Genomic DNA, 21472 nt, shown 5'->3' with positions numbered 1-21472 from the left:
GTTCAGTCCCAAGAGAAGTTAAGCAATTTACATGTATCAGTGGATTGCGACTACACCTACTCGTTTACTCTTCTCTTGTTTGATTTATTCGACAAGACTCTGGATAACGTCTTTTAACGTTTTGGGTAACACCGAAAATAAAAGTCCATGTATCAAACAAAAATGTATTTTGCCTATCTGCTCATATGAGTTCGTATTAACACTTGTGGTTAACTTACAAATGTGTAACGACAATAAATGAGTGGCGGAACTAAAGCTGTAGTAGTCGTTTCCACAGGGGCAGAATTTGTTGACGCACCTCGCCGTCAGATTCGCATCTCGCATGAATGGAATGATAGCTGTAAAAGACTTAATTTAGGAATGGAAACTGGATGTATGGATGTCATAGTTTGCACTTTGAGTCGGTATCTGTCGATGTAACGTGGAAACAGTGTATCCTTTATTCAACTTTAAAGTTGTCTCTGTTTGTTTGTGTGTAGAGTGGAAGCTAAATAGCTGCTAGCCTAAAACTAGCAGTCAGGCTAGGTGACGTTAACCTCATCGTTAGCCTGCGAGCTAAGTCAGCCCTGCTCCAACAACATAGAGCAAAGGCAGAGCAAAGATGGTTGAACATATACTGGACCTGCCGGTGGAGAAGCAGATATTTTATGCTGTTTTGGGATTCTCGTGGACGGTGTATCTATGGGAAGCTTACCTTTCTTACAGACAGGTAAGACAGCGTCACACTCAAAGTTCCTGCTTTGTAGCTAGCCTGTGCACGAGCCTGTGTAAATGTACTGTGACTATACAAGATCAACTTACACATTGTCAGTTCACCAATGATCAGCAATGTTTTTTTGCAATGTCATTTCTCTATGACAACGAATAACATTTCCTCTGCCAAACTTCTCTTTGGTAATATTTCACCTTTTTTATATGAAATCCGTGTTGTGAGTTAAGTAGACAGATGTTGGCAGACATGTATGTTTCTACTACAATACACGTTGAAACACTACACGTTCTGAATTATGTAATTTAAGTCTTTTCTTTGCCAAGTTTGGTGAAGACACAATAAAATGGCATATTTGGAGTGGTTTCCTGAGTTGGGTGTATTTCCCCAAGAAACAGGATATTGTGGCAGCCTGAATCAAAAGTGCAGTTTGATGAATTCATTTTAAATTTGAAAAAAAAGCAGTAATTATTTGCAATTTGCTTAATTTAGTGTATTTCCCAAAGTAATATTAGATGGTAATGAATTCAACATAAATTAACCCATCAAAGAAACTAGTTAATTCAAAACGTGGGATTTTATGTGTTGATAAATTAGCATTAAAAGTATTTAAAAAATATATGCAAATAGATTAAATGGAGCATATATCTGTATAAAATCAAGAAAGATTAAGAAGAAGATTGGATATTCGTTGAGGTCATTTTACATTATTTTTCCTCATGATGTCCCTTTGGTCTCTAATCTGTATCTTGAGCTAACAGTATAAACAAACTGATGTGTAACGTTGGTGCTGATCTCGTCCCTTTTCACAGAGGAGGACATACAGATCGACAACAAGTGTGCCACAGGAACTCTGGAAGATCATGGATTCTGAAACATTTGAGAAGTCGCGTCTGTATCAGCTGGATAAAAGCAACTTCAGCTTCTGGTCTGGACTCTATTCTGAGACTGAGGGGACGGTAATACAACCATTTAAATAAAACGCCATCGATCGCTTGACTTGTACTCTCACAGTCAGTCACTGGGGATGTGTTTAATATATGTGAGCTGTGCGTAACTTATGCCACTTCAAATGGACATAGAATGGATTGTTTATGTAAGGGGTATTGTTTATGTCACCAATTTTCACTATTTATGTTAATGCCCCGTGTTTGATTTGATATGTAATGGGCTTATGCTAACATGTTTCAGTTGATCCTGCTCCTGGGTGGAATCCCATTTCTGTGGGACGTTGCTGGTTCTGTGATGATTCGCGTAGGCTTTGGTTCAGAGTACGAGATCACTCAGTCGCTCGTGTTTCTGACGCTTGCCACCCTGTTCAGTGCCTTTACTGGACTTCCCTGGAGTGTGTACAACACGTTCGTCATCGAGGAGAAGCATGGCTTTAACCAGCAGGTACACTGACTCTGTAGGCCTGACATGTGGTTGTTAAATGTTTGTAGTTTCCTTCCTCAGGAAGAAGAGCAGCAGCTGCAATCATCTTGGTTTCATCAGCTATAATGTATTGGAACCAACATGTGTTTGAGATGTGTCGCACTATCATCCTCTTATGAACTCCAAAGCTGCAATGGAAGTTGTGTTTTATCTGTAACAATGAATAGTGCAGTGTTTCCCCTTGGTTTACAGCTTTTTTTGGGGGGGGGCACACACCGTCACAGACACTTAAAGGACTCATGGTGTTCATGTGTTTCTTTTAATGACAGCAGTCAATACAACACCTGAACAATTATTTGAACTAACCATCGGAACATTTCTTTTGATGACAATTTTGTCACTGCAGTGTAACTTTCTGGGCTCCCAGAGCCTCTTTATATGTATTTATTTACGTGTGTATGTATGTAATGTATTTACTTACTTACTTACTTACTTACTAAGATCAGTCGTGTACAGCCAGTAAGAGTATTTCCCCTCCGGCGGCCAAGCTGGGTCAAAACCGGATACTGGCCCTTGGCGGGGGGCTTTTGCATCTTCACCACATCCGCTGGTGGGAGAGTTTGTTTAATAAAAGAACAAGGTATAGACCTGTTCTATAGGAAAGGAACCTTAATGACTTCTGTTGTGATCTGGCGCGATATAGAAAATAAAATTAAACAAAATTAACTAGACCTTCAAGGGGGGGCAGGAGGGCCCGTTGGGGGGGCCCCTAACATAATGGTAGGGGAAACACTGTAGTGGAAGTATAAAAAGCATAAAAAGCATGCAGATGGAGAGCAAAGAGGAAATAATGCGATAGGACGTCATTATTTTTAACTGAACGCTTCTCACCATTATAAGTGATTGTGACTGATATGAATTCAAGCAGCTTTCTCCGGGAACTAAACTCAAAACTTTTTACAGTCACGCATTCAAATGCACACACATCTTTTTCTATTCTCCACCTTTTGCCTTTTTAATATGAATGTCTTGTGCTCCTCTCAGACGTTGGGGTTCTTCCTTAAGGATGCTGTAAAGAAGTTCATCGTGACCCAGTGTATCCTGCTGCCCGTCACCTCGCTGCTCCTCTACATCATCAAGATTGGTGGAGACTACTTCTTCATCTATGCCTGGCTCTTCACCCTGGCTGTTTCTCTGGTTAGTGGGGTTCAACTCGTGTTCTTCTGTCATGAAGGACTCACTCTGTAATTGCACTTTGGCTGGTTGTTTGGTCCTAAAAACTCCTCAATCCTCTTCTCCTGTGTTCTCAGGTGCTTGTCACAATCTATGCGGACTACATTGCTCCCCTGTTTGACAAGTTTGCTCCTTTGCCAGAAGGCGAGCTGAAGACGGACATTGAGTCCATGTCCAAGAGTATCAGCTTCCCCCTCACTAAGGTCTATGTAGTTGAAGGTAAAGTAAAACAACTTCATCTCAAGCTACATACCTGTTAAATCATCAAAGTTGCATGTTCTTCTTTGAGAACTTGTCATTATCACATTATAAATATATTTAGTTTTTCAGATGAATATTTCTAAACCGCTCTTAAATTGTCCTGAATGTTTTTTTATCTGTATCCAGGTTCTAAGCGTTCGTCACACAGCAATGCATACTTCTATGGGTTCTTCAAGAACAAACGCATTGTACTGTTTGACACCCTGCTGGAAGACTACTCGCCGCTCAACAAGTCTGGAGAGCCACAGCCCGAGCAGCCGGAGAGAGAGGACGCGTCCAACGAATCCAAAGCCAAGGTTACATATCCATGAACTTTATTCAGAACAGTTCTTATTGCACTCTTACGAACCAGGGCTCTGTACATGCCTTGTAAAGTGTTTTTAGGAATTGTTGGTTTTCGTTGACAGTACTTGGTGTTTTTGTATAACAGCACCCAAACTAATCAACATGCATCGTCTCTTTGAACGTCTCCATCCAATATTTGTCATGCAATGCAAGCAAAGAGTCTCTGCTTTCTCTCTCAATGAAGTGCACACTGAGGAAGTTATTGTATCAATCGACTACATTCACCATTAACGCTGAGTCAACAGCACGTATAGCTATTAATGTTGAATCTGCCTGTTGTAGGGATACCTGTGACCTGGCAGTCATATGGTTGTAATGTCTGAACAGTTGTTCCCTTACATTTACTTTTGCAGAACAAGAAACAAGGATGCAACAACTCTGAGATCCTTGCTGTCCTGGGTCATGAGCTCGGCCACTGGAAGCTCGGCCACATGGTCAAGAATATCGTCATCAGTCAGGTGACTCATTTTCTTCATAATTGTTTTGGCACCAAGATTACAAGTTGGCCTGATTACACATCCGTTGATATGCAAATAACATCTGCTGACTCTGTTGTTTCTGCAGATGAATTCCTTCTTGTGCTTCTCCCTGTTTGCTGTTCTGATCGGACGCAAGGAGCTGTTTGTAGCTTTTGGCTTCAATGACAGCCAACCCACATTAATAGGCTTGATGATTATCTTCCAGTTCATCTTCTCCCCGTACAATGAGGTGAGTGTGGCATATATTTACATTGTTTCCATCCATTTGTGAGCTGTTGAGTTTTTTATATATATATATATATATATATATATATATATATATATATATATAGTTTCATAAAAAGAGGTCCTTGCAAATTTAGATTTTTATATAATTTTTCTTCGCAGCTCCTGTCCTTCTGTCTCACGGTCCTGAGTCGCAGGTTCGAGTTCCAGGCAGATGCTTTTGCACGCGGCATGGGCAAAGCCTCCGAGCTCTGCTCTGCCCTCATCAAGCTCAACAAGGACAACCTGGGCTTCCCCGTGGCTGACTGGTTGTTCTCCATGTGGCACTATTCCCACCCTCCCCTGCTGGAGCGCCTCAGGGCACTGGGCAGCATCAAGCAGGACTGATGGGGCTGGAAGGGGGAGGGCCGACTGCTGCCTCCTCCAAAGGGCCTCCGCAGACCGCTCCTGGCCCTGTGATGCACCCTGGCCTTTTTCTAACCATCTGCCCGCTCGCCCCACCCGAACCCACCCCACCCAATGTTGTTTTAGTCATTTCTCTACTTGCCCTAATTTCTGTTTTGTTCCCTTTTGAAACTTTGTTTCAAACAAAACCAAAACATATCAGCACAAGCCAGCCTAAAAAAAATATCTTAAGCCTGAACTTATGTCTGCACTCTTTCTATAGAGACACCTAATATGCACTTGCTGAGAGCAATACAGCTGGGCAATGTGCGTTTAGCAAAAACTATTGTTGGAGCACAGGTCACATTTTGCAGATTGACCTGAAGGTTTAGTTTCTGAAATGATTCTATTTCTGTATAATTTATTTACATTTCCTTTTTAAAATACAAAAAAAAGACTTTAATTCTAAAACCTGAAATTTAACTTACAGACTGATGTGTTTCTGTTGTGATGTGTTCATGACATCCAACTGTTAAAGTCCTACAGAATTCTGAGATTTTATTTATTGTGGATTTGAAAAACAAACGGATATGAAAACTACAAACATACTCGAGACAATGTTTTTTGCAAATACACAGGCCACAATTGGATTTGTCTCAAGTGCGGCCGTAGCTTCTTTAATAGTTACCTGCGGGCAAGCTCAAGAGTAAAAACGTTAATCTAGTCATCAACGCAAATTCTCGATTTTGCAAAGGAACTATGTAGATGCTTAGTCATGGTGAAACAAATGTGAGTGCCTCTGATTATCTGTTTTTGTTCAGATGACGGACGCATTATGAACAGAGCAGTGCAGAATATTTAATTTAAGTTTAGGTTAGACATCATTTTTTACACGCACTGCGGGGAAATTGTTTTATTTTTTCTAAAGCATATGTTTGCCGATAGGGTTCCGACCATACCTGTACATATGTAACTTAAATGAGTTCGAGTAATGGAGTACGATGTGAATTGTGAAAACTGTTGAATGTGGTTTGAAATTTTAAGTTGATGCTGTGTTTTAGTTTCTTCTCTTGGTTTTGCGCCGGAGTGAGCCCAGAGTTGCCTGGCAAGCAAAGTCTTTAAGGGGACTTGGGGGGGAAAGGGGGTCCGCGAGGTTCCTTTCACCACATAAGCCAGTGTTTGGTTTGTTCAGGGAGGGAACTGCATACTGTCTTTACTGCATTGAATAAAATCCTTCAAAGCATTCCTGATTGTTTCCTTTTTTAAATAGTTAAAATAAAAAGTAATCTTGTGTATCTAAACATGACAGGGCATTGCTACATCATTTAGGTCTTACAAGACCATTTTCAGTAATAGGTCTACGCCTTGATTAGATTAGATCAGAGAAGTTTATTAATCCCCAGTGGGGAAACTCATACAGACAACAATGGACACAGTCCACAGTGCACAACAGACAAAAAACACATTACAAAGAATAAATAACACCAGAAAATGCCATATGAAGCATGATTGACGTCAGAAAGATGCTAAGTCTAAAAACCACATCTAAAGGTGTTTGTTAAAAAAATCTTAACTGTTGCTGGAACACAGTCTCTCACTAAATGAGCTAAATGATGAATCTTAGTTTAATGTCAATAATCATGTGATATGGCATATACTTTTAAATGAATGCACTAATTGTGCCACTTAAGGCTCATCCACCTTTTAGGCCTGTGAACTGAAATTATTTTTCATGAATTCATTGTAGCGTTCTAATATTTAACTTTAATTACAACATATGCTTTAAACATAATTTTTTCAAAATCCAAGGTTTTTCTTTTTCTTTTGGGGGTTTTTCTTTTGTCCCCACAACTTTATTTGAAAATGTAATTACAACGAATAATGAACATAATGAAGAAATAAAAACAAAGTCCGTGACAGTTATTAGTATCGTAATGTAGACAAAAAGAAGAATTTATTGTTGACAAATTAAAAGAACTAAGTATCCATAAAACTATATATAGGTTAGAGACATTCATTCATATAAACGGATGATTCAGTGGTTTTAATATATTGGTTGCTTTAAGAAAACAGGAACATTTTAGATCTGTTTATGGTCATATTTGGTCAAATCTACGTGCTAATAAAAAAAAAATTAAACGTTAAAATAAACGTGATGTCATCAGTGCGGACGTACGGAAACCAGCTGGACCACTTTTGAGACCATACCATTTCGAAAAAGGGACCCAGTGGTTTCCCTTACACTATATTAAATGACTTGTTACTGATATTAAAATGTATTTGGTTACATGGTGTATGTATGGTAATATATGAATTGTTGCTTGCCTCAATATCCTCTTAGACCCACTTATTGCTGGTGTCGCCCTCCCCCTGTCTGGCAAATAATGGCGCCGTCCTGTGGCGTATTTTGAGGACAAGGACACGAGCCCCAGCAAATAACTGTCAGAAGTGTTTTCACACGTGAGCATTAAACATGGCGAGGTTTTTGAGGCCTAGCATCAGGAGTTTTGTCACCTCACAACTGAGAATGTCGTCCGACCAGGTAAAATAAGTACATTTGAGCGTTGTACTGCTGTGTGGGAACCGTTTTAAATTAATTAGCCTAATAATCTCAGCTAATTGAAAGCTTGCCTGACAAGTAGGGAAACAACTGTTGGTGACATGATTGTAGGTCAGAAGACTTTTGCAGCTAATGCAATTCAGGGACCGATTTACAACAATGCCCTCAATTACGAAGGATTATTTTAAATCATAGCAAGAATTGTCTAAATAAAACACCAGTAGCTGTGTTAAACTACCTTATCTGGAAAGGAATCCAGTTCTATTATTTGTTTTTGTCCTCTGATGTGTTTGCATTGTTACACAAACAGTTTCTGGTCTGTTCCTAGTGCCTCTATTATTAGTAAACAAAGAATCCTGTGCTACTGACCTTTTAAAATAGGGTCATTTTCATGGTCCAACTGCTTCTGCCTTAATATCACACAGGCAAGTCTTGTTAACAACCCCCACGGAAGAAATCATCTTTGTAATTGTGTAATTTGAAGCTGCTGTCTCTTAAAATGATCTCTACAGAGCATTTGTTCCTGTACTAAACTTGTCCCTGCCCTGTTTCAGCTGGGTGAGCTGGGTAAAGGTGCAGGAAAGGGTGGTGGTGGTGGAGGCTCCATCAGAGAGGCAGGTGGAGCCATGGGGAAGAAGCAGGCGGCTGAGGAGGAGATGTACTTTAAGTATGCATTTCTTTCTTTTACGGCAACAAAATGCGGATTAAAATAGCTCTGTATACCAACCGTATAAGTGTCTGTTTATTAAGATCTTCTCTTACTGACCTAATTTCTCCTTCTGTCTCTTTGTCCACTCTCTGTTCCCTCCCTCTCTTTTCTCACACTCTTTATCCTTTTGCTCCTCTGTTGTCACCCACCACTTAATCTGTCCATCTGCACATCAGGCGTAAGGAGCAGGAGCAGCTGGCTGCATTGAAGCAGCATCACCAGGAGGAAATTGACCACCACAAGAAGGAGATTGAACGTATGCAACGCGAGATCGACCGCCACAAGGGAAAGATCCGGAAGTTGAAGCACGACGACTGAGTGAAACCCTCTGGGGGGGGGGAGGGAAGTTTCAGTATGCTCACCTACCCAGCCAGACATCTTATACTTACTCAGATTGTTGCATGCACTGTGTCATCAGGACGGTCATGAATTTATGGGTAATTGTTCTGTAAATGCTTGAGAGTTAAATTAAATTAAAACCGTTCATAGAGTGATTCGTGTTTCCATGGCATGCTATGAATCAAGTTGTACAACTTCTTCAAGCCTTTTCCCTTTTTGGTAGTCGGTGGAACAGTGTGATGTATGTTGCATGCAAAACACCAAAGTGAAGAAAACAAAATATTGTAATGCTTCACATGGCAACAACTTCATCAACGTATTTCCTTGTGTGATGTGTAAATACATTTGCAAATGTAAATGGCATTGGTAGCTCTATCATTTAGTGCTCTGACGATTAGTTGATCAACAGGAAATGCAATGGTTTTGATAATGAATTACTTGTTTTAGTAATTTATTATGGACCATTACCAAACATTCTCTAATTTCAACTTTGCTGCTTTTTACTGTTTTATGTTGATGCACATTAAATATATTTAAGGTTATGGACTGTTGGTCAGACAAAGAAGCAATCTGAAGACTTCTCCGTGGGCTCTGGGATTACAATTTTTCATAATTTCATACACATTTCATAAATGACCAATTAACAGTTTAAATAATTGTCATATTAACTGATAATGTGATTATTCATTAGTTGCAGGTAAAAAAATCATATGAATGTATTGGTCAATAATGAATTATGGTCAAAAGTATATAATAACTGATATTGGGGAATATTTAGGAATATGCACCATGTTGGTTTTGACACACAGCCCTACTGGGTTGAAATCACATATTTTGTGAATATGTGATTGTGTGTCATTTCAGTTCATAATTCTGCTTTAGTGGAGGTTACCGCAAACCAAATATCAATGTAATCAAATAACTACAAACTAACTTGCATAGTGAATATGGGGCCAGTGAGGGCCCTGGAGTAGTAATCTGTCCTTGAAGCTCAAAGGTCACATACACTGGATTTCCGAACTAAATAAATCACACAGAAGTATAACTCCAGTGTGCATGGTCTATAAATACATGACCCAAGACAAGGAAAGTCGTTTCCTCATTTCAGCAAAAGCCCGTACAAGTATTTATTTTAGCCCAATATTGGCAAGCATTAACATTTCGTTTCACCAAAGGTCCAAGTTATAATGTCTGTGATTTAAGGTTGCCAATAACATTAAGATGCCCTTGCCATCCAATATTGATGGGGCCACTGGTTCGGAAAGTATTGTGGAGTAAACATTATAGGGATATTTTTAACAGTGTTAACAGCGATGAATTTAATGTTGGTGATGTTCCGAATAATGGTGGTGTGTTTATTAGACCTGATGAAGTGTTGTATGCCATTGAGAAATTGGCAGTGAACAAAGCATGTGGCCTTGACAAGATAACAGCAGAACAGCTGAAGCATGCTAGCCATAGATTTCCAGTGTTACTTGCTCTGTGTTTTTCTGGATTGTTGAAGCCTGTCGTACTTCCTGACTCTATGCCGACTGTTTTATTAATGCCAGTAATCAAAGGTAAAACCAGTAAAATATCCAGCATTGAAAATTACAGACCAATTGCTCCTGCTAGCGTACTTTCTAAAGTATTAGAACGAATTATCTTAGATAGGCTACAAGAATACATGATAACCACTGACAATCAATTTGTTTGTTTTTAAATAAACATAGTACAGACATATGTATATATGAAAGTATAGGATACATAACACTACAATATGTATGTGTTTCCTGGATGGATCTAAAGCTTTTGACCAGTTCATTTGAAATTGTTTGTCAAACTAGAGCAAGAGGTCCCTCTCTATTTGATTTGGATTTTGCACTTTTGGTATTCGCATCAAACCATGCGAGCTAGATGGGATAAAAGTGTATCTGCACCCTTCCTAGTAACCAATGGGGTCCGACAAGGTGGAATATGCCACCTGTTCTTTTCAATCTATATATGGATGATCTCTCTAAAAGGTTAGAAGAGTGTAAGACAGGCTGTATGGTGGGGGAAAGTCTTATTAACCATCTGATGTACACTGATGACTTAGTGGTCCTGTCTCCTATAGCGCTGGTTTACAGCAATTGCTCAGAGTCTGCTCACGTTATGGTGTGCAGTATGACATTAAATTCAGCTTTAAAAAGAGTGTTATCATGATTGCTAAAACCAAGGAGGATCAGAAGCTACATTTTCCTTCGTTTTATATGGCAGGCCAAGAGCTAAATGTGGTGCACAAAATGAGATAATTGGGTCACATCATCAGGAATGACCTAAGTGATGATGACGATGTGCAGCGACAGTGTTGCAAACTGTATGCACAAGCATGCTGGCACATAAATTTCACATGTGTACAGATGATGTTAAAACAGCTCTCTTTAGAGCCTACTGTACTCCACTGAATACAGCCCACTTGCGGTGGTTATAGTAAAGCAAAAATGAAAAAGATTCAGGTGGCATTTAATGATGCCTCCAAGATGGACAAGTGCTAGTAATATGTGTGTGACTCGGAATGTTCCCACCTATCATGCTGTGTTGAGGAATTCAATTTAATTGTCGATTGACTGAATCAAAAAATGTAATCATAAAGGCCTTAACTGAGCCAACACAGAGTGATACAAGGTATTCTTCTTGTTTTTGGAAACAAAACATACAGACAAATGTCTGTATGTTTTTTAACCACGAGTGACTTTTGAACTGCAATGATTATACCTGCGTCTTGGTGTCCTCGTATTGTATTGTATTTAGATTTTTTTTTTTGTTTTTGCTATATGGACTCATGTGTCTGGAAATAAATTTGAATATATAAATTATCAGTTGGGAATCAATAGAGCATCAAATTATTATGTTTAAATGATGGTTTAATGTAAGTCAACTTCTCCCTTCATACAAACGGAGGAGGTGGAAAGTTTGTCCATACTTCCAACGAGTAAGAAATATAAATGTCGTCACTTCCGTCTACCGCTTCCTTTAAATACGCGCAACCCCGTCCGTCTTTCTTTCCGCGCATCATGGAGGACCAGCTCAACAAGGTGTGCAACCGCTGCGGAATCATAACGTCTTATTTTGCTATTTAGTGGAAGTTTAACCCGGTAATTTATAGATAATTTAGAGGTGATAACTTCGGTACTTATTGGTGTTGTTTATTTCGGTGTTACTCCTAAAACTAGATTTCAAGGCATGTTTGCGACGGCTCGTGGGAGCTGAGTACATGCCTTCATCATGGCAGCCTCCCTAGCGAGCCAACGTCGTTAGCATGCTAGCTTAAACTTGTGTTTTGATGAAGTTTAGGTCTGGCTGATATACGCACTAATGTAATAATTGTAAAGTTTTTTTGTTTTGTTTGTGCTCAGCCTCGTTATCTTATTAATGACACTAGCTAACGTATCGTGTTTTTATGTTGATGCTAAGCTAATGCTATGTCCTCATCGGGAAGTTCCATGTGGCAGTTATTAAAATGTTCATGTAGGATAGATTCGTTTCTCAAAGTCCTTTAACATGTAATTGCTTTAAATGTGCATTCTGTTACCTATTAAGTTGAAAGGAAAGCTAACGGTATATGAAACAACTGTACAGTTAAATCTTTCTTTTAAACCTGCAGGTTCTGCTACTTGATTCTGGGCCGACTTGCTGCCCTTGTGGCTAAACGGGTTCTGCTGGGTACGTTTTAAATATTAATATGTGAAAGTTGTAAACGGTTTTTGCTAAAGCCATGTATACTGGCCATGTGAATACTAAATAAAACTGGGCAGCACAGTATTCTCAGAAGCTGCTGTGTTGCCTCAGTCTGTCAATGATGATAAATTTACAGCTTTGCTTGAGTTTAACGACCATGAGAAAACTCACATGCACTACCATCTGAGACATTGCATACTAAAGTAATGGCTGCTGGTGCCTAAAAGTATCTTGTAACTCAGATTAAATGTCTCATTATGCGCCCCTCTACAGTAAAGTACCTGGCCTTCCTGTGAAAGATGAACACCAACCCCTCTTGTGGACCGTACCACTTCAGCGCTCCTTGAAGAGACTAAGAGGTGAGTTTGACACTCGTAAGGACATTAAATTATTGCAATACTGACCAAACATTCTTACAGAGCATGTGGCACTTATAATCACTCTGTAGATAGTGGTCAAATTATCTTGCATATAGACTGCACATAGAACGAGCATTCAATTTTACATGATTCATTAAATTCTTTTTTTAGGTAATGTGAAAGTGCTTTGCAAAAATGTGGCTAAAATGCCCTAGTGGTCTAGTAGTGGGCCTTAAAGAGAAGCCAACAATGATCAGTGTTGAATTGGCGAGATTAAATTGAACCGGCACAAGTTCTTGGCTCGACAGTGATGAGCACTTTATACCGAAACTGATCATTTTTTGATGAGAAACTTTTCGGATCTGATTGCTGAGTTGAGCAGGGATGTACATTTAGTTTTTAATAAACTGCAATTATTTGAAAATGTATTGACTTTACATGTATTCCCTCTCCTAACAGGTATGCTGCCCCACAAAACCAAGAGGACAGGCTGCTCTTCAGAGACTGACTGTGTTTGACGGGATCCCCCCCGCCCTATGACAAGGTGATGAATCTACAGCAACCACAAAGGGCCACAATATATCCCTGTTTGGCCCTTACATGTTAAACTCCACTGTCTGTGATGTTACCAATTTCCCTTACCAGCCTTATTTGAATACCCACTGAAAAGACGGCGATAATCTGAGACATGCTGTCCTATCAGTGGCTACACACGCAGTTTTCTTCTTTGTCTGATTTTATCTTTTGTTCCACAGAGGAAGCGCTTGGTTGTTCCTGCTGCTCTTAAGATTGTGCGTCTGAAACCCACTCGCAAGGTGAGCCTCAAATAACTGTTTTCAGTGCTGACTTAATGTATATGATTTTTGGGGGACATGCATTGATTTGAATATGGACAGACGCCTAAATTTACCTGCCGCAACTGTTAGATCTCGACAGTGATGAGCACTTTATACCGAAACTGATCATTTTTTGATGAGAAACTTTTCGGATCTGATTGCTGAGTTGAGAAGGGATGTACATTTGTGCTTGGACAAATTACAGTTTTAAGAAAACTGTTATTTGAAAATGTATTGAACTTACACATATTCCTCTGCTAACAGGTATGCTGCCCCACAAAACTGAGAGGACAGGCTGCTCTTGAGAGGCTGACTATGTTTGACGGGATCCCCCCGCCCTATGACAAGGTGATGAATCTACATCAACCACAAAGGGCCACAATATATCCCTGTTTGGCCCTTACATGTTAAACTCTGCTGTCTGTGATGTTACCAATTTCCCTTACCAGCCTTATTTGAATACCCACTGTAAAGACGGCGATAATCTGAGACATGCTGTCCTATCAGTGGCTACACACGCCGTTTTCTTCTTTGTCTGATTTTTGTCTTTTCTTCCACAGAGGAAGCACATGGTTGTTCCAGCTGCTCTTAAGATTGTGCGTCTGATACCGACTCCAAAGATGATTTTGCGGGACACACTTTAATTTGAATTGTAGAATTTGCAAATATGTACAGGTGCTTAAATGTACCTGCTGCAACAGTTCTTTCTTGACGGTGATGAAAAATTTATCCCGAAGCTGATCAGAGTTGAGTTTGATAACAGTCTGCTTATAAAGTGGTTAATCAAGAGTAAAAATGTTAATCTAGTCATCAATGCAAATTCTCAATTTTGCAAAGGAACTATGTCGATGCTTAGACATGGTGAAACAAATGTGAGTGACTCTGTTTTTATTCAGATGATGGACTCATGAGCAGTACAGAATATTTCATTTTAGTTTAGATGTCATTTTTTACACACTGCGGGGAAATTGTTTGTTTTTTTCTGAAGCATATGTTTGCTGATACGGTTCCGACCATACCTGTACATGTGTAACTTAAATGAGTTGGAGTAATGGAATACGATGTGAATGTGTACTGTCTTTACTGCATTGAATAAAATTCTTCAACGCATTCCTTACATGGTTTTATTTTAAATAAAAAGTAATCTTGTGTATCTAAACATGACTGAGCATTGCTACATCATTTAGGTCTTACAAGACCATTTTCAATAATGGGTTTAATATCACTCATGTGATCTGGCATGTGGGTCAATGACATGATGTCCATATTTTAGTGTCTGACTTCATTATTTCCTTTTAAAATTTTATCAATTCATGTCATTCAATAAAAGTTGTTTGACTACATTTCCAGAACATTCAAATCATTTTGTTTTGGCATCTCAAACCCAGAAAATGTCCTGCGACGCCACCGTCCAAGCAAATGTATAAACTATTAAAAAAAAAAAAGTTTTAATGGCATGATTTTATTCTTTCAAATAAACAATTTCACAAACCGTTTAACAGATCAGTATACACCTTTGTCGAATAATTTCAATGTTCTTAAATGTCCGGGTGGCGCAACTAACTATGGTATTTTTATTATAAAATTAAAGTGCACAACAGTAAACACATTTCATCAAGAGGACCTCAACTGACCTTTATGGCAGTGAAAATGTTTTTGTATCGTTTAAGTCTTTTATATTATATTTAAATATGTATGAATTTGGATCCGGTCAGGTAGCCGTCTAATCATACTATATATACACTCACCGGACACTATTAGGCACACCTGTTAAATTACTTAACACAAATAGCTAATCAGCCAATCACATGGTAGCAACTCAATGCATTAGGCATCTAGACGTGAAGATGACTTGCTGAAGTTCATCACCGAGCATCAGAATGGGGAAGAAAGGGGATTTAAGTGACTTTGAACGTGGCATGGTTGTTTGTGCCAGACGGTCTGGTCTGAGTCTTGCAAAAACTGCTAACCTACTGGGATTTCCACACACAACCATCTCTAGGGTTTACAGAGAATGGTCCGAAAAAGAGAAAATATCCAGTGAGCGGCAGTTGTGTGGACGAAAATGCCTTGTCAGAAATCAGGAGAATGGGCAGAGTGAATTGAGATGATAGAAAGGCAACAGTAACTAAAATAACCACTCGTTACAACCAAGGTATGCAGAATATCATCTCTGAACACACAACACGTCGGACTTTGAAGCAGAAGACCACACCGGGTGCCACTCCTGTCAGCTAACAGGAAACTGAGGCTACAATTCACACAGGCTCACCAAAATTGGACAATAGAAGATTGGAAAAACGTTGCCTGGTCTGATGAGTCTTGATTTCAGCTGCGGCATTCAAATGGTAGGGTCAGAATTTGGTGTAAACATGAAAGCATGGATCCATCCTGCCTTTTATCAACAGTTCAGGCTGGTGGTGTAATGGTGTGGGGAATATTTTCTTGGCACACTTTGGGCCCCGTAGTACCAATTGAGCATCGTTTAAACGCCACGGCCTACCTGAGTATTGTTGCTGACCATGTCCATCCCTTTATGACCACAGTGGACCCATCTTCTGATGGCTACTTCCAGCAGGATAATGCACCGTGTCACAAAGCTCAAATCGTCTCAAACTGGTTTCTTGAACATGACGATGAGTTGACTGTACTCCAATGGCCTCCACAGTCACCACATCTCAATCCAATAGAGCACCTTGGGGATGTGGTGGAACGGGAGATTCGCATCATGGATGTGCAGCCGACAAATCTGCAGCAACTGCGTGATGCTGTCACGTCAACATGGACCAAAATCTCTGAGGAATGTTTCTTACACCTTGTTGAATTTATGCTACGAAAAATTAAGGCAGTTCTGAAGGCAAAAGGGGGTCCATCCCGATACTAGCAAGGTGTACCTAATAAAGGGGCCGGTGAGTGTATATACAGTATGTACAGTATATATATATATAATTAAATACGATCAATGAGAACACGGAGGCAGGAACAGGTCAGGTAGCCGTCCAATCATTATATACGAGCTGAATGAAATGATCGGACGAGCTTCTTACAGTCCTGAGACAGACACAGATATCAGATTATTGGTCAGAGCATTAACTGTCAGGATGTAACGTTTAAATTAAATTTAAACAAAATTATCAAATGTTTTTGAAGATAACCAACCCTGCCTTTAAAGATACAATATAATTTCTAACCTTTTTCATGATAATATTTTATAATTATTTTAGATGCCACTGTTAAGTAAAGCAAATCAACATGACACAGGGAGCGCAATGATATATCTATCTATATATATATATATATATATATACATACATATATATACATACAGATATAAAATAATGAATACATAAGGTTTAGGGTTAGGGGAGCTTAGGGGGTTAAGAAAGGGATGGTTTTACAATAATAAGGTAGAAAGGTAGTAGAGCGGTTACAGAACCAAATATCTGTTAGATTGATTGTAAATTGTAACAATATATTGTTGGACGGAGGAACGTCAGGCGTGGGAGAAGGAGGCTGCAGAAGGAAATTGAACAACTAAAGGCCTTGTTGGAGAAGGAAAATAAAAAATAAAATAAAATACAAGAAGAGGTACCAGCGGTCGCCACGTTCTATAGTGGATGGACTGCTGCGCAATCAAACAGTTAAGAACACCATTAGGAGAAGGTTGTTATTGCAGGGATCAATAATTGAGGACATCAGGAATAAAAAAACAAAAAAAAACAAACAAGGAACGAGAGAAACACATTATTGCAAAATAACAATTGGACACATTTTAAAGAAATACAGGCTGCAGAGGGCTGCACAAGTGACTCTGGGCGTTTCAAAGAAGCGAGGTCACAGACCAAGTGGAGGGCTCATAACCTTGGAAAGGAAGGCAAGCAACAGATTACCTGCTGAATGCAAAGAGAAAGTAAAGGCTTTCTTTTTAAAGGATGACGTCAGCCGTATGACAACAGTAAGAAAGCAAACTGTCACTCAATGTAAAACACAATGAAAAATCTGCACCGTTCAGAAAATGAACATCAGGTCTCCTATTCTTGATTTCTGCACCGTGAGACCATTGTTTTGTGGTGCCCACAGAGGCTGATCGTGAAACCTGTCAGTGTAGAACCCATGAGAACCTACAGTTCATGGCCAACAAGAAACAAAGCACCACCTCGAAAGTGTGAAAGCAGTGTAGCACAATATTGGCAAGCATGAACAACTCGATTCACCAACGGTCCAGGTTTAAATCTGAAAACACAAATTAAGAATTGTGAAAAGTATAAATTATCAGTTGGGAATCAATAGAGCATCAAATTTGTATGAATAAAAAATATGGTATATTGTATGTAAACTTCTCCCTCCATACGAACGGCGGCGGTGGAACGTTTGTCCATACTTCCCACGAGAAAGCAATATAAATGTCGTCACTTCCGTCTACCCCTGCCTTTTAGCACGGGCAACCCCGTCTGTCTTTCTTTTCGCACGTCATGGCGGACCGGTTCAATAAGGTGTGCAACCGCTTCGGAATCATAATGTATTTTTATGCTATTTAGTGGAGGTTGAAACCTGTAATTTATAGATAATTTAGAGGTGATAACTACGGTACTTATTGGTGTTGTCTTAGTTTATTTCGGTGTTACTCCTAAGACTAGATTTAAAGACATGTTTGAGACGGCTCGTGGAAGCTGAGTACATGCCTTCATCATGGCAGCCTCCCTAGCGAGCCAACGTCGTTAGCATGCTAGCTTAAACTTGTGTCTTGATGACGTTCAGGTCTGGGTGATGTACGCGCTAATGTATTATTAACTGTAAAGCTTTCCTTTTAACCATTTTGTTGAACGAGTTTGCTCAAGCTCGGTAACCTCGTTAATAATGAGAATAGCTAACGTGTCGTGCTGTTACGTCGATGCTAAGCTAATGCTATGTCCTCATCGGCAAGTTCCATGTGGCAGTTATTAAAATGCTCATGTAGGAAACACGCTTTTCTCAAAGTCCTTCAACGTTTAATTGCTTTAAATGTGCGTGCTGTAGTAAATATGACCGAAACTTGAGCAACAGTGTGAAGCACCCGTCTGATTTAAGCAATGTTGCCAATTAAGTTGAAAGGAAAGCTAACGTTATGTGAAAAAAACAAACTGTACAGTTAAACTTTTCTTTCTTTATAACCTGCAGGTTCTGCTAATTGATGGCAGGGGCCACCTTCTGGGCCGGCTTGCTGCCATTGTGGCCAAACAGGTTCTGCTCGGTAAGTTTTAAATATTAATATTTGGGTGGAACGTTAATATGTGATTAACAGTTTTTGCTAAAGCCATGTATACTGGCCATGTGAATACTGAATAAAAAAACTGAGCATCACAATATTCTCAGAAGTCTATGATGATACATTTACAGCTTTGCTTGAGTTTAACGACCATGAGAAAACTCACATGCACTACCATCTGAGACGGGATGACAGTTATCACCAACATGACTGGATTTATTTGATGTCCAAACGCTGAACTAATGTCGTCTTTTAGGACACAAAGTGGTGGTGGTGAGATGTGAAGGAATCAACATTTCTGGAAACTTCTACCGCAACAAACGTAAGTAGGGTACATGCCAGTTAAATAAAGCTTCTTTCATTGTTCCGTATTGTTATGCTTGTCAGTGATGTTTTAACACTGTTATTCGAGTTTCAATGACCATGAGACAACCTTACATGCACTACCATCTGAGACATTGCATACTAAAGTAATGGCAGCCACTGCCTAGTGCCTTAAAGTATTTGTAACTCAGATTAAATGTCTCTATTATGCGCCCCTCTACAGTGAAGTACCTGGCCTTCCTGCGTAAGAGGATGAACACCAACCCCTCTCGTGGACCGTTCCACTTCAGAGCCCCCAGCAGGATCTTCTGGAGGACTGTAAGAGGTGAGATGGTCACACATGGAAATTAAATTATTGCAATACTGACAAAAGATTCTTACAGAGCATGTGGCATACATATATATATAGTGTAAATGTAATTTACCATCACTCTGTAGATTGTGCTCAAACGTTCTTTGCAGAGCTCAGTTCAAGATAAGTGAAAAATGCTCTTTAAGTGTAGACTGCAAGTAGAACGAGCATTTCATTTAACATGAACCATGAAATATTTATTATTCCGGTAATGTGGCTAAAATCCCCTATTAGTCTAGTAGTGGGCCCTAAAGAGAACTCAACAATGACCAGTGTTGGATTGAAATCATACTGAGTTGTTGTGTTGTATCGAGTGTATAGAGATTAATTTGAACCGGCACAAGTTCTTTGCTCGACAGTGATGAGCACTTTATCGCGAAACTGATCTTTTGATGAGAAACTTTGCGGATCTGATTGCTGAGTTGAGCAGGGACATTTGTGCTCGGACAAATTAGAGTTTTGATACAACTGCAATTGTTGCTATTTGAAAATGTATTGAACTTACACGTATTCCTCTGCGAACAGGTATGCTGCCCCACAAAACCAAGAGAGGACAGGCTGCTCTTGAGAGGATGAAGGTGTTTGACGGGATCCCCCCGCCCTATGACAAGGTAATGACTCTACATCAACCTCAAAGGGCCACAATATATCCCTGTTTGGCCCTTACATGTTAAACTCTGCTGTCGGTGATGTTACCAATTTCCCTTACCAGCCTTATTTGAATACCCACTGAAAAGACGGCGATAATCTGAGACATGCTGTCCTATCAGTGGCTACACACGCAGTTTTCTTCTTTGTCTGATTTTGTCTTTTGTTCCACAGAGGAAGCGCATGGTTGTTCCAGCTGCTCTTAAGATAGTGCGTCTGAAACCCACTCGCAAGGTGAGCCTCATATAACTGATTTCAGTGCTGACTTAATAAAGATGGTTTTGGGGGACACACTTTAATTTGAAATGTAGATTTTCCAAATATGTACAGAACTTACCTGCCTGAACTTACCTGCTTGAACTTACCTGCCACAACGGTTCTTTCTTGACGGTGATGAAAACCTTATCCCGAAGCTGATCATCTATTGATGACAAACTTTTCGGAGTTGAGTTAGATAAAAGTTGTGCCTTTTTATATATTAAAGCTTTGAATGTAAACTTTTTAAATTCAACATCAAAGAATGTGGTGTTGTGTGGAATTCCTATCCCCTTTAACTTTTAGAAATATCTGCTGTATTAAATTTAGACCTGCCAGTGCCACTTACTGACTCTGACACTTTCTTTCTCAGTTCGCCCTCCTTGGGCGTCTGGCACATGAGGTCGGCTGGAAGTACCAGGCCATCACAGCCACCCTGGAGGAGAAGAGAAAGGAGAAGGCGAAGCTCCGCTACGGCAAGAAAAAGACACTGATCAAGCTGACCAAGGTGGCTGAGAAGAACGTCGAGAGTAAAATCACAAAATACACAGACGTTCTGAAACAATATGGAGTCCTTGTTTGAGCTGGTTGTCTTTGGCCAATAAAGATGAATAAATGTTTATAAAAAGCGTATTGATTTCTTATTTCTCTTTGCTAAAAAATGGCACTTTAGTTGAATTAAAGTTGAATTGCCATGCAGTTTAGTTACACTTAAGAAATGTATAACACTTATGACTGAGTTGTCCTGCAATTAAGATACAAAGCATTAAGAGCGATGATCACATCACACATGCGTGGGTTTGAATAATTAAAGTGTGTAATGTACAGCATTACTTTGGAGACCCTGCAGCACTTCAGTCACTCTAAACCTTATCGGGCATGTAATTGGAAAGATGCTTCATATTTCCAGACTTGGCTGAACAATATTTTATTTCTGCTCTCTTGGCAAATGAATTAATTAGTTTATAGTCTTATCAGCTCAGAGGCATCCTCTGAGGAGCTTGACTGAAACCTTACACCATGAGATGTGTGAACATAATTGTTTCAGGCATGAGAGGGTTTAATGTTCTTCAGAAATAAAATGATTCACTGAATACTGAATTCTCAAGGCTGCAAGTAAGTTCTCAGCTGTGAGA

At 39.6% G+C, this 21472-nt stretch overlaps 3 protein-coding genes and 1 long non-coding RNA gene across 4 annotated transcripts; all 4 read left to right on the top strand.

Annotated features, from left to right (window-relative positions):
* The first annotated feature begins 308 nt into the window (after positions 1–308).
* Positions 309–6246, top strand: zmpste24 (zinc metallopeptidase, STE24 homolog). Its single transcript, XM_079174542.1, has 9 exons — positions 309–709; positions 1522–1668; positions 1901–2104; positions 3128–3280; positions 3394–3535; positions 3704–3873; positions 4276–4380; positions 4487–4630; positions 4789–6246. Exons 1-9 carry the CDS (start codon positions 602–604, stop codon positions 5011–5013), a joined length of 1398 nt encoding a protein of 465 aa, XP_079030668.1. The 5' UTR covers positions 309–601; the 3' UTR covers positions 5014–6246.
* A 1175-nt stretch (positions 6247–7421) lies between these two features.
* Positions 7422–8770, top strand: atp5if1b (ATP synthase inhibitory factor subunit 1b). Its single transcript, XM_079175053.1, has 3 exons — positions 7422–7552; positions 8125–8237; positions 8456–8770. The coding sequence occupies exons 1-3, from the start codon at positions 7484–7486 to the stop codon at positions 8595–8597; spliced, it is 324 nt and encodes a 107-aa protein (XP_079031179.1). The 5' UTR covers positions 7422–7483; the 3' UTR covers positions 8598–8770.
* A 2877-nt stretch (positions 8771–11647) lies between these two features.
* On the top strand, positions 11648–14622 carry LOC306707605. The gene is made up of 7 exons (XR_013767428.1): positions 11648–11674; positions 12244–12302; positions 12591–12676; positions 13136–13220; positions 13432–13491; positions 13777–13860; positions 14073–14622. It is a non-coding gene; the product is annotated as an uncharacterized lncRNA (long non-coding RNA).
* Positions 14623–17915: 3293 nt separating this feature from the next.
* On the top strand, positions 17916–20967 carry rpl13a (ribosomal protein L13a; the record flags this gene model as incomplete). Its single annotated transcript, XM_079175244.1, is given in 8 exon segments — positions 17916–17945; positions 17949–18005; positions 18670–18742; positions 19014–19079; positions 19305–19406; positions 19959–20044; positions 20256–20315; positions 20710–20967. Coding segments are annotated over 8 exon segments (684 nt in total). The 3' UTR covers positions 20920–20967.
* Between the last annotated feature and the right edge of the window lie 505 nt (positions 20968–21472).

Source organism: Pholis gunnellus (genome assembly GCF_910591455.1).
Source record: "Pholis gunnellus genome assembly, chromosome: 15".
NCBI classification, from domain to species: domain Eukaryota; kingdom Metazoa; phylum Chordata; class Actinopteri; order Perciformes; family Pholidae; genus Pholis; species Pholis gunnellus.
The sequence above is the reverse complement of the archived record's forward strand: the minus strand, read 5'-3'. Positions and strand labels throughout refer to the sequence as shown.

Excerpts from the sequence above, each read along its gene's own strand:
- atp5if1b (XM_079175053.1), top strand. The coding sequence starts at position 7,484 with ATGGCGAGGTTTTTGAGGCCTAGCATCAGGAGTTTTGTCACCTCACAA. Across the intron at positions 7,553-8,124 it reads TGAGAATGTCGTCCGACCAG|CTGGGTGAGCTGGGTAAAGG; the intron begins GTAAAATAAGTA and ends GCCCTGTTTCAG. Across the intron at positions 8,238-8,455 it reads GAGGAGGAGATGTACTTTAA|GCGTAAGGAGCAGGAGCAGC; the intron begins GTATGCATTTCT and ends TCTGCACATCAG.
- zmpste24 (XM_079174542.1), top strand. The coding sequence starts at position 602 with ATGGTTGAACATATACTGGACCTGCCGGTGGAGAAGCAGATATTTTAT. Across the intron at positions 3,281-3,393 it reads TCACCCTGGCTGTTTCTCTG|GTGCTTGTCACAATCTATGC; the intron begins GTTAGTGGGGTT and ends CTGTGTTCTCAG. Across the intron at positions 4,381-4,486 it reads AGAATATCGTCATCAGTCAG|ATGAATTCCTTCTTGTGCTT; the intron begins GTGACTCATTTT and ends TTGTTTCTGCAG.